General features: G+C 56.7%; 1 protein-coding gene across 2 annotated transcripts; it reads right to left on the bottom strand.

Moving 5' to 3' along the window:
* Positions 1-1,843: 1,843 nt before the first annotated feature.
* CACTIN (cactin, spliceosome C complex subunit) lies at positions 1,844-17,859 on the bottom strand. 2 transcript variants are annotated; one of them, XM_021084097.2, is made up of 10 exons: positions 17,650-17,859; positions 13,990-14,473; positions 11,360-11,455; positions 10,740-10,885; positions 9,457-9,619; positions 9,263-9,377; positions 5,012-5,204; positions 4,236-4,358; positions 3,865-4,148; positions 1,844-3,395 (listed from the first exon to the last, which is right to left on the bottom strand). In XM_021084097.2, exons 1-10 carry the CDS (start codon positions 17,820-17,822, stop codon positions 2,905-2,907), a joined length of 2,268 nt encoding a protein of 755 aa, XP_020939756.1. In that variant the 5' UTR covers positions 17,823-17,859; the 3' UTR covers positions 1,844-2,904. The 2 variants fall into 2 exon arrangements, 1 of the variants encoding a protein (XP_020939756.1); XR_014837796.1 differs by lacking the exons at positions 1,844-3,395; positions 3,865-4,148; positions 4,236-4,358; positions 5,012-5,204 and adding an exon at positions 7,331-7,719 and having other exon boundaries at positions 8,456-9,377.
* Between the last annotated feature and the right edge of the window lie 563 nt (positions 17,860-18,422).

The raw sequence follows: 18,422 nt of genomic DNA, 5'->3' as shown, positions 1-18,422 counted from the left end.
GGGCACATGGGAGGTGTGGGAGGGGTTGAGATGGCCTAGGGGGCCAGATGATGGGAATGGAGGCCAGGCTCAGGATGTGACCCCCATGGCTGTGGTTTCCCATGGGAGCCAGGCAGAGAGGGTCTATTCTTAGCTTCAGGCAGGAAAAGGCTGAGGTAGGGGGGGTTAGGAGCCAGCTTGAGGGACAGACGCTGGGTGGACATTGAGCCTGGGGTGGGGGGCGTCATGGGACAGCTGAGTAGGTGTGGTGCCTCTAGTTTGCCTCCAGAGGGGTCTGACACCCAGTTTGTGGCCCTGCCCAGCTCTCTCACCTTCTATGGCTCCCCAGTGCCCCAGTGTAAGCCCAGCTGCTGGGCCTGTTGCCCTGCCCTGGACACACCTGCTGCCTTTTTCTCTGTAAGGCAGGCCTCACTCTCCTTCTCTGCCGCGCCATCCTTCCAGGCCCTGCATTTCCTTCAGGGAGCCATTAGTGTCCCTTCTGGGGCTCCCCCAGCCCCAGTGCCTCCCCAGCCCCAGCCTGACTTCTTGCCTGAAGGACATCTGAGGCCAGCTCTCCTCCCTCTGGACTGGGGGCTCCTGGCTCAACATGCACTCAGCAAGTTCTGGGCATAGCCACCTTGCTCTGCCTTTCCATAGCCACCACCCCCTCCCTTAGGGTCGACCCCCTGCCTGAAACTGCAGAAGAGCCAGGATGCTGGGGATGGGAGGACGAGCAGCTGAGGAAACAGGCTGGGAATGGGAGGTTGGAGAAACTCAAGTTCTAACTCTGCTGCTTTCTAGGCTTGAAAACATGAGCCTCTGTGAGCTTGTTTCCCCAGATGGACATAAATGCTCCCTTGTGGGGCTCGTGTGAGGGCCAGAAAACACTGGCTAAAAGCCAGGCCATCCACACCACGTAGAGCCCATGGTCTGAGAACAGAACAGAACCCTAACCACCTGGTGACCAAGCACCGCACTAGGGGTCAAAGTGCCTCCTGGCTGTGCCCCCAACTCAACCCTTGCTACCAGAGGCCTGTCCCACACTCAGGGACAGTGGAGCAGGCCAGGGAGCAATTGGCAGTGGCTGCCTAGAGGAGTCTAAGATTGCTACTGATGTCTGTGAAGGGTTCCAAAGGGGATGGATATCGTCACAGTATGGCATCACAGTGTGGGTACTGCCATACAGGTATTCTTTATCCTGGACCAAGCTGGCTGAGGCAGGGAGTGGGTGCCCCTTGACCAGATGCTCTTCCCTGCTGAGTCCCTAAGCCCTGCTGTCTAGAATGTGTTCACTGCCATGCGAGCTTGTGTGGAGTGGGTCAGGGCCGTGTGGGCCAGAGCTAAAGCACAGGTTCCTGGGATATCGTTAAGTCAGGGTTGGGAGATGACCAGTGGCCTGGGGAGCGTCAGTCTTGGCACTGTGTACACTGGGGCCAGATCCCACTCTGTGGGGGACCCCGGGCACTTGTGGGGGGTGAAGCAGTCGCCCTGGTCCCCATGCACTCAATGCCAGGAGCCCCCCCAAGTCCGTGACATCCACAGATGTCCCCAGACACTGCCGCATACTGTCCCTGGGCCTGGCTGAGCAGCTACTCACCTCTTGGAGTGTTTAGGATCACAACCTCCTTCTGAGAAGTGAGGCTGAGGGTGGGGACAAAGATGGAGGAAACCCTCAGGCTGGGAAGAGCGCCCTCAAACTATCATTGACTATTTTTAGGTGTTGTGGTTGTTTTCAAAAGGTCTCCTTAGTTGTTTAGTGCCTTAGTTGTAACAGATGTGCTGTGGTTATGGAAGCCGTTAACAGTGGAGACAGCTGGGTGTGGGAACATTAGACTGTTTTTGCAGCATTTCTGAAAATCTAAAATTAATCTAAAATAAAATGTTTATTAAAAAAACATGCAATCTCACAAGTAGATCAATTAAATGAAAATAAACAAGATTTCCCCTCCCCCCCACCTAAAAAAGTCTTTTTAGAGAAATAACCTGAAATGTTTCCAGGTGAAACAGGGTGTTTGGGCAGCGCTGTCTGAGGAGCTGGAAAGCGGCCCTTGAGGCTTCTTCCCACTTAAGGTTGGAAATATCTCCATAAGAAAAAGTTAAAAAGAAATCTGTCCCTGGGAGTTCGCTGGTAGCACAGCGGGTAGCCAGTGTTGTCACTATAGCGGCTGGGGTCACTGCCATGGCGTGGGTTCGATCCCTGGCCTGGGGACTTCTGCATGCCGTGGATGCAGGAAAAAAAAATATCTGTTTCTAGGGTTGGCTGGCCTGGTGGATGATTTCAGTCTGTGACTGGGTGAGTGATCGTACCTGTCAGGCCCTCGTCTGTCCCTGTCTGGGACAAGGGATGAGGAGGGCAGCTCTGGCAGCTGGGAAGGAAGCTGCCTTGAGGGATGCCCAAAGGACCAGGCCAGAGGAGGCACTGCAGCCACACCCAAGGGCTAGGTCATGGGAACTCTTGCGCTCTACGGCCATGGAAGGATGTTCCCAGACCTGATGGTGGGTGATGTCATGTCCTCCATGCCCATCGGGAGGAGACTGACCCACAGCCAGCACCATGGGCGAGCTGGGGGGACAGCAGAGCTGATGGTGGCCCTGGATGGCCTGGAACCTGGATCCCGCCGGTCCTGCAACTGCCGGCCATGTAGAGGGGCTGATCAACACCTGGCAAGCTCCCAGCAGCCCTGGCTTAGGGCAGGTGATGTGGGGCTTGGTCGTGTGACTCGTGTTGAGTTCCCTGGCTCTGAAAATTCCATCAGCAGCTCCTCCCGTGCTTCAGCGCCCCAGGCCAGCCTGTCCATGTGTCCCCTGAACTTTTCGAGGGAGGCTCTGCCGTGACCCCTGTTCACACTCTGCCAGAGGGGAGGAGGCTGCCAGCTTTGCAGGCCCGCCGGGGAGGTCGCAGGGCTCCGGGACGAGGCCTGGCCATCACCGCCGGTAGCGGTAGCGCTTGAAGTGGAACCAGAGCTGGAAGATGCCATTGGCAAACTGGCAGCGGAAGCCATGGCGGTGGGAGTATTCCCACTCGCGGTTCACAATCTTGAAGGCGATGTCCTCGTAGGGTGGCCCAGCGTGGAAGCGCAGGGTGGCGAAGTCCTTGTTGTCGGAGCAGGCCTCCAGGAAGTACTCGGGCGTGGAGCGCTTGTCGATGAGGTCTGGATAGAAGATGTTGAATTTGTAGCCCTGCACGATCTTGGGCGGGGGGTTGTCGAAGTCATAGTGCGTCTGGTTGTACTTATTCCACTCGAAGCCTGTGTGCACACGGTTGAAGAAGCGCGGCTTCCGCGGCCGGTACTTGTCAGCCCACAGGTAGGCTTTGCCGGTCAGCGGCATCTCCACGCTGAACTGTGCCTCGTCCTGGCCCATGCCCTCCTTGGCCCGCCGGAAGAAGATGTCCTCGGCGCTCTCGCTTGCGTCGCCTGCAGGAAGGGCCAGTTAAGGGACCATGGCACCGCCAGCCTCCCTCCTTGGTCTCACTTCCCCCTCCCAGGCCTCTTGCTGGAGAAGCTGAGGTCCACAGAGGGGCAGCCCCCAATGTGCCCACCTGCCCTGTGCCCCGTCCTCCTGGCTGGGCACCAAACACCAAGTGAACCCTGCTGAGCTGGCCCAAGAGTCTGGCAGTTAGAGGCCCACAAGGCGCTCCCTCCCTCGGGGGGTCAGGACCTTAACAAGCCTGTCTCCCCTCAGTACCAGGGAAGAGGACGGCTGCCCAGGGAGCCCAAGGCCCGGGCAAACGGGTGGGGTAAGGAGCTCACAGCACCACTGGGTGCAGGAAGTAAAACCAAGCATCCCTGTGTGGGTGGGGCAACGACTGAGCAAGTGAACCAGTGAATGGACGGAGGCTGAGAGCAGATTCACCCCTGGACTCCCTCCGCCCCCGCCACACACCTGTGACCTGGAGCTGCTGCCGGGACAGCAGCAGGCGCTGCAGGTCTTCATCTGGCTCCAGCACGTGGGCGTCCAGTGGCAGCTCATGGGCTGTGAGCAGCCGCGGGCTGTACTTGCCAGCGTCGTAGTCGTCCAGGCTCTGCTGGATCAGATCTTCTTCCATGAGCACCGCCTCCCCATCGGCCTCGGCCTCCGCCGGCGCTGCTCCTTCTGCCACCTCGGCCTCAGCACCGCCCTCCGAGGAGGGTCCAGGCGGGGTGGGAGCGGGGTCCTCTGGCTCCACACTGCGGAGACACGGTGGGGATGGGCTGAGGCAGTGGACAGCGGGCGGGGCCCCCAGCCCCAACGGGGAGTCCATACCCCTGGCCTACCTGTGGCTGGGAGACTGCGGCTCCTGCTTGAGAATGGGGAACAGGGGCTCGCTCTCCACCCCCTGCTCCTGTTTCAGTTTGTACAGCTTCTGCCGCAGCACATCCTGGTGCCGCTCTCGGAGCCTGGAATTTAGGCTGGGTGGTCACCTTGACACTCCAAGGGGAAGTCTCCTCAGGCTTTCTCATGCCCTGCAGCACCCTCCCCCCCGCCACTTTGGCTGCAAGGGCCTGGAGGCCAAGGGGGCAGCAAGTTGACCACAGCACAGGTGGAGGCTCTGCCCAGGTGAGGCCAGTTCAAGGCCCAGGTTTTTGGCCATGAGAAAATGGGATTCCGAGTCATAGACCCTGGAGAGCTGTCCCTTGGCCAGGAAGGGGCAGGTCCCTGTACCGGGGCATTCACATGCAGGCTGACTTAAGGGCCAAGCAGGGCCGGAACAGGACACAGGGAAGGTGTGGAAGTGTTTAAATTTAGAAGCACTACTGCTTAGAAGTAGCAGCAGACAGGCGCTGTGTTTACACAGTGGTGCCAAGGACTGGGAGAACTCGTGGGGGGGGGTGCTAAGGAAGGGGGGACGTGCTAAGGAAGGGGGGACGTGCTAAGGAAGGGGGGACGGTGGCCTCTGGGGCTTCCTGTGATGCCTGATGACCAGGGGAAAACAAAGAGCAGGTGCTCAGTAAAGGCTGGAAAGAAGGCGGGCAGTCTGCTGAGGGCCAGGTGGGAGGCCTTCTGGCTGGGGTGCTGCCCTGCCGCTGGCTGGAAGGCCCCGTTGGCTCACCTGGCACGTGCCATGTGGGCGCGCAGCTGCTGCAGCAGGCTCTCCCAGTAGCCCATGTCCAGGTTGGGGCCCCCGGCCCGGATCTTTCCCTCGATGCCCTGGAAGATGACCTGCAGCTGGCTGTACGTCTTCCCCTTGAAGACCGACTGCACATCAGAACTGACCGAGGCATTGACCCCCTCTCGCCGCTCACCTGCAGTGGGGTGGAGGCTGCTCACCGTGGGGCTGGGCCTACGTCCTAACCTCTCTGCTCTCCCCACAATCATCTCAGCTGCCAGGGCCTTGTCTCCTTCCTGACATGGGGTTCGGTCCTGACTGGATCCCTTGAACATTAAGCTGGTGACAGGATGCGGATCCCAGCCAGGATGGTTCTGACTCCCTGGGCATCAGGGAGGCTGGCAGGCATTTCAGACTCAGCCCTCCCCTAGTGACTCTGACCTGCCAGTCAAGTCTGAGCACCTGGACCCAGACTGCCTGCCCTGTACCACGTGGAGCCAGGAGGGTTTACCTGGTAGCCGAGCCCTCCAGAGTTCAGATCCTGCTCTGCCAGTCCCTGCTGTGTGACCTGGGGCTCAGTTTTTCCCCTCTGTGAAACCCAGGGAGACCAAACCTGGCCCGCTCTGTCCTGCAGGGGAGCCTGTCCCAGCACCTATTATGGGCTGTGGTGCCCAGGCACACGCTGCCCGCACCCACCTTGCTAGACCTGGAGGCCTCTGAGGGTCAACATGGTGCCTGACGTGACCTCTTCATCACAATGGCCTCCTTGTTTACTGCTCAGCAGACCCCAAGCTTGTCCTCCACCCCTCTGCCCCAAGGCCTTTGCACATGTGGGAGGTGCCTTCCACCAGCAATAAGTTCTTCCTCCACCCAATTCACCTCCTAGATCTCACCCGTCTTCAGTCCTCAGCAAGAACATCCCTTCACTGGGAAGCCTTCCCCGACCACCAGATTGCTCCCCTGGCCTGGATGCCCTACTCCAGGCTTCCCAGCAGCAAGGACTGTCCCGGGCCTCCAGCTGTTTCCTGTGCTGGGCCCAGCTGTTGTGAATGTGGGGGCAGGTGGCTAGCTTTTGCTTGCCACTCAAAGGCTGGCTTCTGTGACCCCTGCCAGTGGACAAAGGGTCCCAGCTGATCAGAATCCCTTCAGCCAACCAACTGGGGACCCTGGACTCAGCATCCTGAGACTCCACCCTCTGCTGGGCTTCCAAGCAGCCCTGAACCCAGCGGAGGACCCACAGGGCCAGCACTCTGGCCTCAGTTTGTGGCAGGTGCATAAATATCACAGGACCTCCATGAATTTGATGATACCCCGCCACCCCCAACCCATGCCCCGAAATGGACCACGTCCTGCACTTGACTCAAACAGAAGCTGAGCCAGCACTCACTCAAAAGGATGGAACCACCAAAGAAAACTTAAAACCCAAACAGTCCCCATGGTCGCTCCTCCCACGGAAGCCACAGCTGCTAAACAATTGTTTAAGGGAAGCCAGGTTCTGGGTTTGGACGCCACCCAAATGTCTAGCAACAGACCCAGCTGGAGCTTGCCTACTGAGTGCCTCTGCGACAGCGCTTCAGGAGAGCAGGCAGCACCGGGAGCAGGGGGGCCCAGTCTAGGTGGGGGGAAGGCATGTCCTCAGAGATGCCTCTGGGAGGCCCACAGGGATTGTAAGGGGAGGGAGCCAATGGGAGAGCATAGGGCATCTGGGGACCTGCTTTCTACCGCACACCCTGTTGTTAGGATTTCCCAGCTTAAAAAAAAAAAAAAAAAAAAAAAAAAAAAAAAGTGGGGGAGAGGGAAGAGGAAAGGGAAAGGGAAGGCCAGCATCCATGGGACTTGGGAACAGTGGAATCAAACCTTGCAACTCCCTTCTCTTGGAAATGAGGCCGAAAGAAGAAACAAACACAGAGAACCAGGAGGGAACAGAAGGGGGACACAATGTCCCTTCACACTGTTCCTCAGCCACAGGTGGGGCTTCTGCATCTGAAGGAAACAGCCCTGATCCCTGAGCTGCAAGACCCAGCCCTGTGGCCGGAGAGGGAAGACACTTCCTGACTGTGCGGATCATAACGGTGGGTGCTGTTCTGAGTGCCTGACAACCACGCACTCACTTCTATTCACGTGACCCTCCCAGGGGTGTTTTCTCATCCTTGTGCAACAAAAGGGACAACTGGCCTCTTGGGAGACTGCCAAATGGTCCCTGGTATCCACAGCGGCCTGGGTTTGTACTCAGGGTCGTAACTGCTGTTCTGTCCAAGGGCCCTGCAGCACCCTCCTGACCAGCCCCATGGCACCAGAGGAGATGTTTTTGGACACACATGTCTTTTCTTTCTTTCTTTTTTTTTTTTTTTGCTTTTTAGCGTAGCAGGTGTGGCATATGGAAGTTTCCAGGCTAGGGGTCCAATGAGAGCTGCAGCTGCTGGCCTATACTACAGCCACAGAAACACAGGATCCAAGCTGAATGGTTAACCCACTGAGTGAGGACAGCGATGGAACCCAAATTGTCATGGATACTAGTTGGGTTCCTTTCCACTGAGCCACAACGGGAACTCCCTGGACATGCATTTCTTTTTTTCTTTTGCCTTTTTAGGGCTGCACCTGCGGCATATGGAGGTTCCCAGGCTAGGGCACTAATGAGAGCTGTAGCTGTTGGCCTGCACCACAGGTGCAGCAACATAGGATCTGAGCCGTGTCTGCGACCTACACCACAGCTCACGGCAACGCCAGATCCTTAACCCACTGAGCGAGGCCAGGGATCAAACCCGCAACCTTACGGATGCTAATCAGATTTGTTTCCACTGAGTCACAATTGGAACTCTTGGGACATGCACTTCTTTCCTTCTTTTTTTTTTTTTTTTGCTTTTTTTTTAAGAGCTGCACCTGCGGCACATGGAGGTCCCCAGGCTAGCGGTCTAATCGGAACTGTAGCTGCCAGTCTACAACACAGCCACAGCAATGCAGGACCCAAGCCGCGCCTGCGACCTGCACCACAGCACACTGCAACCTCATGGATACCAGTCGGATTCGTTTCTGCTGCACCACAACAGGAGCTCCTGAACATGCGTTTCTGGTGGCAGTCTCTTTCTTTCTCTGGAAATTACTACAGGATGCACCCTGCTAAGACGTCTGAGACACAAAACCCCACTTAAAGATAAAAGATGTTCCTCCTTTTCCTAAGAGGAAGGAAACCACCCGAATGACCCTATCTGAGCAATGGATATTTACACAGGCTCAGGGAAGGGAGCGCATTTGTCCTCAGCCACTGAGGGTGGGTGAAAAGAGCAAGAGCTTAGCGATATGGACATCGGTAGCCAGTAGCTTCACAAGTTCCCATCACAGCTCAGTGGAAACCAATGACTAGTATCCACAAGGATGCAGGATCAATCCCTGGCCTTGCTCAGTCAGTTAAGGATCCGGTGTTGCTGTGAGCTGTGGTGTAGGTTGCACATGAGGCTCAGATTCAGCATTGCTGTGGCTATGGCTGTGAGTGTGACCCTATATAAAAAAAAAAAAGGCCAGTAGCCTCAGGGGAGTGGGAGGGTGGGAGAGGTGGGACTGAGCTTTTAGGACAGTTGCTCTCAACTGGAGTTGAATCTGACTCCCCCCAGGGGACACTGGGGCATGTCAGGGGACATGTGTGGCTGTCATGCCTGAGGGGCTCCTGGCACGAAGTAGGTGGGGCCCGGATGCTCTTCTACACCCCACAGCAACCAGGATGGCCCCACAGAGACTGGTCTGGGCCCATATGTCAACAGTGCTAGGGGCAGACACCCTGCTTTAGAGCATGTTTCCCTTCCAATTATATGCATGCAATCATTTTGATGAAAAGAAAAGTTGATTAAAAGCAAACGCCAGGCTCCAGAGGTTCCCGCAAAGCAGAGTCAGGTCCTACTCTCAAACAGACTGAGCCTCTGCTGAAAACTTGAAACCCAAACAGAAAAGCCTCGCTGGCGCTGCTCCCACGGAAGCCAAGCGCTCAGTGATTGTTTAAAGGAAGCCAGCGGGTGCTGCTGGGTGAGCCCCCACCCCAGCTGGGGAGCTGCCGGCAGGACCAGCTGCCCAGCACCCGTGCTGCCCCCTGGTGGCCTGCAGAGAGGCCCTGGCAGGGTCACAGAAGCCACAGAGCGGAAACAAGCCTGCAGAGGGCCGGAATCTTCGGTTGAACCACCTGGCCCCCAGTGGCTCCCACCAGACCCTGATGTGCCTCCCCGAGGGCACAGCCCGATGTGTTTCTGGTGGTCCGGCCCACATTACCTGGCCCCTTGCCCGAGGCTTCCAGCTTGCGGAGTTTGGAGATCTCATCCTCCGTGATGATGGTCATGTCCCGCCAGAAGTCGGCATTCTTGCCCTGCTCCAGCTCCATGTACACCTGGAGGCAGAGGCGCAGACGGTGGGTGAAGGCACGCCCGGGTGTGGGTGTGGCGGTGGGACAGGCAGCAGGGCAGTACCTGGATGTCCTCCAGCAGGTCCTCCATGTCGGCCACCGTGAGGCCATTGAGGAAAGTGTAGGGCTCGTGCATCTCCACGGCCAGGTCGTCGTCCTCAGCGCTGATGTACTTGGCCAACAGATCAATGGGCTTGGCCCGCCCGTCCCGGATGCGGATCTTGGAGCTGCCAGAGAGCAGAGGGCAGTGTCAGATCCGGGGGTGTGCCCTCCCTCTTGAAGACCCTGCCCTTGAGGGTTGACCAGGCTGGAAGCCAGGGGAGCAGTCCAGCCCACAGTGGGTGTGGTCAGAGAAGGCTTCCTGGAAGAGAGGGCATCAGGTGAAGAAGCAAGACAGGTCAGTCAGCAAAAAGACAAAAAAATAAAATAAAATAAAATTGGAGTTCCCAGAGTTCCTGTCGTGGCGCAGTGGTTAACGAATCCGACTAGGAACCATGAGGTTGTGGGTTCAGTCCCTGCCCTTGCTCAGTGGGTGAAGGATCCGGCATTGCCGTGAGCTGTGGTGTGGGTGGCAGACGCAGCTGAGATCCCACGTTGCTGTGGCTCTGGCGTAGGCTGGCAGCTACAGCTCTGATTCGACCCCTAGCCCAGGAACCTCCATATGCCACAAGAGCGGCCCTAGAAAAGGCAAAAAGACAACAATAAATAAATAAAAGACTGGTCAGTCAGAAGACATGGCCCTGACAGGGGCAGAGATAGGAGGCGGGGTCTAAAGGGCAGTGGGTGGGTGGGGACAGAGGGCAGAGAGGGCAGCCAAGGGTGAAGGACCTGGAGCCTCAGCGCTGTTCACAGGGACACTCATGAGAGGCGGACCCTGGTCCAACCCCAAAGAGCCCCTCGGCCAGGCAGAGCTGAACCCCTGGGGACTGGTAGACAGCAAGGTGAGAAGTGGGCTGGGCCTGGGCTGATACCCCGTGACACCGTGTGACCTTAAGGCAACTCACAAGGCCCAAGGAGCTTCACTTTTCTTGTCTGTGAACAGGGCTTACGAATGAACCACCTTGTGGGCGGTGGGCAGGAGGGCCCAGCCAGTTGGGGCTGGCCAAGAACCCAGCACCCTCTCTTCAGAGGTGTGTTCAGATGTCCCCCCAGCCCCACAGGGGGAAACAGGCATGATGAAGGAAGCAGACGAAAAGTGGTGCCAGAAAGGGGGTCAGGGAGGGACCCCAAGGGAGTAGTGGGTAGAGACCCGAGTGGCAAAGGGCAGCCAGGGTGGCGGGCTCCAGGCAGCAAGGCTGGGCTCCAGAAAGAGGGGAGAGAAGATAGAGGGCCCTGCGCTGCCCGCACCGCAGCTTGGCCTGCTGGAGGTGGAAGTTGTCCTCCTGCTCCTCCCATGTCTTGAAGTGCTCTGCTTCCTTCTCCCGCTGCAGCATCTCCAGCTCCTGCTCCCGCATGGCCTTCTCCCGCTCCCGCTCCAGCCGCAGCTGCTTCACCTGGGGGGCACACAGGCAGGATGAGGGTACAGCAGCAGACCATGTGGGTCTGTGGGTTCTACCCTGCATCCTCTCAGGCCCTGGGGTTTCTTTAGTGTTTCCCTAGTATGGGGGCAGGACAATAACCATGCCTTGGCCCTAGACTGCTGGCTCTGGGCAAAGGAATTGGTCCAGAGATGCCTGAGGCTCTGGGTAGACCCTGGGGCAGAAGGGGCCCTCTTTCTTCTAGAGACACAGCAGCCAGGGCCCCTTCAGCCACCCTGCAAGGAGGGCTTTAGTCAATCCCAGAGGCTAGCAGAGCCTAGGTGGGGAAAGAGCTCTCTGGAATCACTGTCTGAGCCCCTGGATCCCACCATGCCTAAAGCCAATGTCCCCCGACCTTTCCATGTAAGCCAATCAGGTGACTCTTGACATAAGCCAGGGTGAGCCAGCCTTGGAGCCCTCAGGAAGGGAGGGTAGCCTGGGGCGCCCCACCTTCTGTAGCTCTAGCCGGTTGTCCTCCTGGATCCTCTTGTTCCGCTCCTTCAGCTCTTTCTCCTCCAGATGGCTGATCCCCTTCTTCTCCAGGGCCTGGAAGGGCCAACCACATGCCCATTAAGGGGAGATGCCTCCTTTTGCCACCTTCCCCAGGAACACCCAGCACTGCCTTCCAGGCTCTGGTCTATGAGGTGGAGACCCACCAGACCAGAGCATGGCTCTGCCGATGAGCACAAGGCTGAGGGAGATGGGACCTACCCACGGCCACACCCCAACTTCCACTGGAAGATGCGGCCCCAGTAGCTCAGTACGTTCCAACAGCACGGTGCCCTTGTCTCTGAGCTGTGTGCTCATAGAGGAGAGGCAGCCCCACCCTTGCTGGACTCATGAAGTCACACACAGCAGAGTCTTCCTCGGGGCCTGGTGCTTTACATAAAAGCCCAGCTGCACCAGCTAGATGGTGTCCAAGCCCTCGGCAGGTCAGACCCCAGCTGACAGGGGGAGAGGCAGAACCAGCGCCCAAACAAGATGGAAAGCATACCTGCTGGGTATGACAAGCTGCCCTGCTCACAGACCCCTTGAAGCACCGAACACAGCAAGCAGTTCCACCCTGTCGGGGGGAACCCCTGTCGGGGGGAGCCTCTGCACAGGCTCCTGGAGCCCCTTCGCTCCCTCAGCATCATCTTACAATTGTTGCTGGTGCCAGGTGCCAACCTCCCTGGGCTCTGAGGGGTACTCAACAAGCCCCTGTGCCACCAATGTGGCACAGGGCTGCCCAGTCGAGGCCACCCCTCACCGCCCAGGGTGCTCTTGGCCTCCTCAGCCCCAGCCTGGGCCGCCACACAGATTGACAAGGACCGTGCTTCCCGTCTGCATGGCCACACAGAACAGCAGCTGACAGCATAGGCAGGAGGTGGACAGCCTCATTTCAGACCCCAGGTCTCTGCCCTTGGCGAGCGGCCTGGTGGCCTGATGCTGACAAGGCTGCGGTGAGGAGAGCCAACACGTGAACACACACACAGGGCCCTCTGACCCACACCTGGCACAGAGGCACATCTGTGACCAGCATCATGCCTGACCAGCCACCCTGAGGACATGGAAACAAGATGTGTGATGTCACCCAAAGTGCTGGGCTGCCTAGCACCTTCCCTGGACTAGAGAGGCTTCAGAGGCCGAGCTGGGACTGACCCCAAATGTGCTTCTCGCCGGAGGGCCAATGGAGGCCTCCCCTTAGAGGAACGCCTGGAGGCCAGCCAATTCATTTAGTGAGTGTCTTCTGCGTGCCAGGGCCTACGGTTGGAACCTGCCCCCTGGAGCTCACAGTCCAGCAGGAATTACATGCTAGAAAGTGCGATGTGTGTTTAGATGTCATCACCTCTGCAACGAGACAATTTCAGAACTGCGTGTTTAAACTACAGCTGTGGCAGCCGCCTGCCACCCGCCTTCATTCCCTCCTCTGTACTCTTGGCTAATTGCCTTAGTTATAGTCAGTCTCCCCCAAGAGACTGCAGGTATGTGACACATGGCCAGGACCCACGCAGTGTCCGGCACCCGGCAGATGCGTGGGTCACGTTTGCTGATAGAGCACTAGGAAGGGAAAGGCAGTGCCCTAATAAAGAATTCCGGGGTCCTGAGGGACCAAGGGACGTATGTCAGCAGAGAATTGAAGGGTGAGAAAGAACCAGCCTTGGGAAGGGCTGGAGAGCCTTCCAGGGAGAGGAAGGGTGAGTGCAAAGGCCCTGAGGTGGTTGAGCCCAGAGTGCAGGTGGCTCGCCAAGACGTCTTCTGCCAGTGCCCGCCTGCTCTCATCCTCCCCCACCACTGTGTCAGGTCGAACTGCGTCCTCCAAAAAGACAGGTCCACTCCCAAGCCCCAGAACCTGTGAATGGGACCCATTTGGAAAGAGGATCTCTGTGGATGTAATTAGTTGATACCATAGTGGGTCAGGCTGGGCCCTAAGCTAAAGACTGGTGTCCTTGTAAGAAGAGGGACATTTGGATAGAGACACAGGAGAAGGCCGGGTGAAGACAAAGACATGGAGGGAAGACAGCAGTGTGACAACAGAGGCAGAGTGCAGTGACACAGCTATCTGCCAAGGGTGGCCGGCTGGAAGAAGCAAAAAAAGATTCTCCCCTAGAACCTCCGGAGGAAATGTGGCTCTGCCGACATCCTGATTTTGCACTTCTGGCCTCCAGAACTGGGGGGGAGGTTCTAGTGTTTTAAGCCACGTGCCCAAGGCCACCATTGGCAGGTAAGAGACTGTGTCGTTTTCATCTCAAGGACGAGGTGACAGCTCTGAGGTGATCGTGGAATGCTACCCTGGGCGTATGATGCTGAGAACCTGTTCTCCCGTCACGCCTGAGGTTAGGCTGGTTCTGTGGGCAGAAGGCACTGAAATTCTACACTGCAAGAGACAGTCCAGGTGGTGAAAACTGGCAGAATTCAGTGTGCATGTGCATAAGGACGCACGCTCAACAGCAAGGTACAAGCTGGGAACGTGTGCTGGGAACGCCACAGTCTTTTAAAACAGAAGCTGTGAACAGTGTCTGAAGCACAAAGCAGCAGAAAGACAGGCAGGACCTGCCAGGACCAAGCGCCAGGGCCCACGGCGGCTGCACCGGGCTCACCTTGTTCCAGATGAAGGCGCCCAGCAGGTTGTTGTCACCAAAGGGGTTGTCGGTGTTGGTGTAGCCCATGTACTCCTCGCCCCAGCCCATCTTCTCCCGCTTCTTCCTCTCCTTGGCCTCCTTCTTGGCCAGCCGCCGTGCCCGCTTCTCCTCAGGTGTCTCAAAGGCCTTCATCAGCTCCTCCTGCTGCTTCCGCTCCTCACGCAGCCTCAGTCGCTCCTGCAGGCTCTGCCGCTGGCTCAGGGCTTCCGCTGCCTCCCGGGGGCTTGCGGGGTGGTCTGGGGATGCAGAGCTGGACGCCGAGGAGCCCGGGGTCCAGGAGCGTGTTTGCCGGCGCCGGCGGGCCCATCGGCCCCGCTGTTGCTGCCGTTCATCGCCAGAGTCGGACTGAGAGGACAGGTCCTGGGAGCGCCAGTGGGGCGGTGGGGGGCTCCGGCTCTGCCTGCCTCGCCGCTGCCGCCACCGCTCTTCATCTGAATCTGACCTGTGGAGGGAAGCCACAGAGCTCTGCTCATGGCCTGCTGGCCAGGCATCCATTCCACAGCTGTTTAGCGGGCCCCGAATGGGTACCAGGAGCTGTTCTAGGTTCTGGGGACAGAGCGATGACCAAAACATTGACAATCCCTGCTTTGCAGTGTCAACAAGTAAACACACAGTGTGACACTAGATGGTACAATGAATCACAAAGATAGTGATGTGGCATTAGGGCATGGGGAGGTCAGGGGGGATCTCTCCGAGGAGGTAACATTGGAGAAATAGGGAAGGGAGTTTTGGGGAGATGGTGACCTAGACAGAGGGCACAGCAAGAGCAAAGGCCCTGGGGCAGGAATTTACTTGGCATATTCAAGCAGTAGCAGGTAGGTCTGTGTGGCTGGAGCGGAGTGAGTAAGGGGGAGTGCAGGAGGGAGGGAGGGAAGGCTGGGGCCAGATGGTGCATGAGCTGTAAGCGCTGTCCAAGGTGTCAAGGGAGGGCTTACAGGAGTGGTGTTTAACTGGTCCTACAGGATGGGAGGAGTGAACTGGAGAAACAATGGCAGGAAAACAGAGCCATGGAAGGGCACTACAGGCAGGGAAGGCAATCTATGAACACTGGGGGTAGATCCTTTAATGTTGGGGGCCTCTGAGAAACTAAATATGTCTTAATTTTATTAAATGCTCCACTTATTAAGCTCAAGTCAAAAAAATCTACACCATGAGGAGTGAGCTTGTGGCACGCCAGGTTAAGGATCCAGTGTTGCTGCAACAGCTTGGGTTGCTGTTGTGGCATGGTTTCGATTCCTGGCTTGGGAACTTGTGCAGGCTGCAGGTATGGCCCAAAACAAACAAACAAACAAACAAACAAACACTTACACCATGAAAACCAATTATTTTGAAGTCCTTAAATACAAACTACAAATTTGGTCAAATCTTCATAAATGACACAGACTCTTAATTCCTTATCTAGGGCGGCTGAGTCTTGTGAATAACTAAAATCTTCAGAAAACACAGAGTTCCTGTTGTGGCTCAGTGGTAACGAACCCTATTAGTATCCATGAGGATGAGGGTTCCATCCCTGGCCCCATTCGGTGGGTTAAGGATCCAGTGTTGCTGTGAGCTACGGTGTAGGTCACAGATGCAGCTCAGATCTAGTGTGGCTGTGGCTATGGCTGTGGCTGTGGTGTAGGCCGGCAGCTGCAGCTCCAATTTGACCCCTAGCCTGGGAATTTCCATATGCCCAGGTGAGGCCCTAAACAAACAAAAAGTAGCCACAGACAGTACGTGAACAAATGGGCATAGATTTGTAAATCTGGTCAATAAAATTTTATGTCTGGACACCAAAATTTGAATTTCTTTTCTCTTCTTCTTCTTCTTCTTCTTTTTTTTTTTGCTTTTTAGTGCCACACCCATGGCATATGGAAGTTCCCAGACTAGGGGTCTAACTGGAGCAACAGCTGCTGGCCTATGCCACAGCCATAGCTATGCTGGATCGGAGCCACATCTGGGACCTACACCACAGCTCACAAGGCAATGCTGGATCCTTAACCAACTGAGCAAAGCCAGGGATTGAACCCACATCCTCATGGATACTAGTTGGATTCGTCACCGCTGAGCGATGACAGGAACTCTTCAAAATTTGAATTTCATCTAATTTTTACGTATCATGAAATATTACTCTTGATTTTTTTCCCCCTCATCATTTAAACATGTAAAAACTATTATTGGTCCACAGACTGTAGTTTGCTAAGCCTAGTTTTTTGTTTTTCTGGGTCTGTGGTGTACAACCTACACCACAGCTGTGGCAATGGCGGATCCTTTAACCCACTGCACAGGGCCAGGGATCAAATCTGCATCTCTGCAGGCACCAGACCCGCTGAAGTTGGATTCTTTTTTTTTTTTTTTTTTTCAGCTTTTGTCTTTTGAGGGCTGCACCTGCAGCATATGAAAGTTCCCAGGCTTGGGGTGGAATTGGAGCTACAGCTGCTGGCCTACACCACAGCTCACGGCAACGATGATCCCTGACCCACTGAGCAAGGCCAGGGATCAAAACTGCATCCTCATGGATACCAGCTGGATTCGCTTCCGCTGTGCCACAACAGGAATTCCCTGCAGTCGGATTCTCAACCTGCTGCACTGGGACTCCTAAACCCTGGTTTAAACCATCTCTTTACTATTTCTGCTACCTTCTTTCTTCCTAGAATTCCTGGATGGGAATAACCCTATGAGACTCAAAAGGAAAAGCCAGCTTCTCAAACCTAGAGGGTGATCAGCTATGTCTGACTAGTGCCAGTCTGGTTATGTGTGAAGAACAGGCTGGAGTAATAGGAGACAGTGCATATGGATGGAGAAGCCCCATTTAGGTCTTGGGGACAGAGATGAGGAAACATGGACCGTAGTGGGGCAGGGATTGGCCTGAGTGTCAGAGCCAGTTATGGGCTGAGCCAGCACTGGGACACAGGTCTGAGAGTCAGTCCCTATCATGGTGCTGATTTCTTTGTGTTGAAGCAGACTCAACTCAATCCAGGTGTTTCATCTCCAAAAGAAAAGGACCATGGGCTGAAGGGAAGCTAAGCACCAAGTCTGGGGAATTAACTGACTTCTGCCACCATCATCAACAATTCTCCCCTCTCACAGCCTACCTCCATGAGCAAGGGTTGTCACTTCTCCTTCTGAAATCCCTCTCAAATTGAGCTACTTTTCCCAGTGTATCTCATTACAGCCTACCTCTCCCGAAAGCCATCATCATCTGTTGCCTGGACAGCTGTACTATTTTTTTCCTCCCTGGTGTCACTCTTGCGTACCCACTCAGTCCCTTCTCCACGCGAAAGCAAGCGGGAGTTCTGCAAGGTAATCCAGATCACATCACTCCCTGGTTCAAAATCCTCCACAGCCCTCCAGATAACAGTCAAACCCTTTACCACGGTACGCACGACTGCACGATCTGGTCTCCTACTTTCTCTCCAAACTCATCAACTCCGCTCCGCCCCGCTCACTACTCTTCTTGCTGTACCTCCAGCTACCAGGTGCCTTGCTTGGAATGCTTTTCACTTTCTTGTCGCTGTCTAGTTAATTCCGACGTGCTCAGACGTCCCCTTCTTCAAGAAGTCTTCCCTAACTCGGAGCCTCCCAACTCCCCGAGGGCTGGAGCCGGACCCACCAGCGCGGCTCACACAGCTACCCTACCTGCGATCCCGGCTCCTCCGCCTCCGCCTGCGCCGCCCCTCGTCGTCCCGGCGCCGTCGGCTTCTCCGCCCATGGCTCCCACTCCGACTTCGGCTCCGACTTCCGCTCCTACTCCGCTGTCTCCGGTTCCTGCGACCAGCGGACCGCGAACGCGAGCGTGTGTCCCGACCCATCGGCTGGGACGGTACCGGCGGCGCTGACACAAATATCCGGGGCCTGCGCCGGGGGCCTTCCTCCCTCGCGGCGCGTGCCTCGCTGCCCCGTCCGCGCCTGAACAGGAAGATAGGAACCCATCCCGCAGCCCCATACCGCGGGGACTCTGGAGCCCCGTAACCTCCAAACTGTCCTTAAGTGGGTCCTCTGTGACGGATTTCTGCCGGACTGTCGCCGCCAGGGAGGGGGGACTCGCTCTTAAGGCAGTACTAAGGGCAGGCTCAGGTGGGTCCTCGCGCCTCAGGGAACCGGCATCTGTGGGCTGAGCAAGAGCGAATCAGGAACTGCGAGTGGGGCGGAGCCTGATGAGGCGGGACCAAGAAGAAGCCCGTCCAGAGAGGAAGTGGGGCCAGCGTGGGTGAAGCCTAGGAGGCGGGGTCAATAGAAGGCGTGGCCAAGGGAGGCGTGTCCGGGGAGTTTCTCGTCCAGATAGCTCAAGGAGCTGGGATGGGGACCGAAAAGCACTAGAGGCTGGATTGACCCTCTGTGAGAGTCATCATCATGCTCTACCACCCGCCAATGAATACTTACTGTGTTTCAGGGGTTAAGCTTTTTTTTTT

Source organism: Sus scrofa, chromosome 2, assembly GCF_054392235.1.
Source record: "Sus scrofa isolate SSC_HxYL_T2T_F1_AM1 chromosome 2, Sscrofa_HxYL_maternal_Yorkshire_Landrace_v2.0, whole genome shotgun sequence".
In the NCBI taxonomy this organism is placed as follows: Eukaryota; Metazoa; Chordata; class Mammalia; order Artiodactyla; family Suidae; genus Sus; species Sus scrofa.
Note: the sequence above shows the minus strand (reverse complement) of the source record. Positions and strands in the feature narration are given on the sequence as shown.

Bases quoted from the DNA above. Each gene is read 5' to 3' on its own strand.
- CACTIN (XM_021084097.2), bottom strand. From the start codon at position 17,822: ATGGGTCGGGACACACGCTCGCGTTCGCGGTCCGCTGGTCGCAGGAAC. The intron at 14,474-17,649 runs GTAGGGTAGCTG...TTCCCTCCACAG, and splicing joins CGGAGGAGCCGGGATCGCAG to GTCAGATTCAGATGAAGAGC. The intron at 11,456-13,989 runs GTGAGCCCGGTG...TGGCCCTTCCAG, and splicing joins GCGCCTTCATCTGGAACAAG to GCCCTGGAGAAGAAGGGGAT.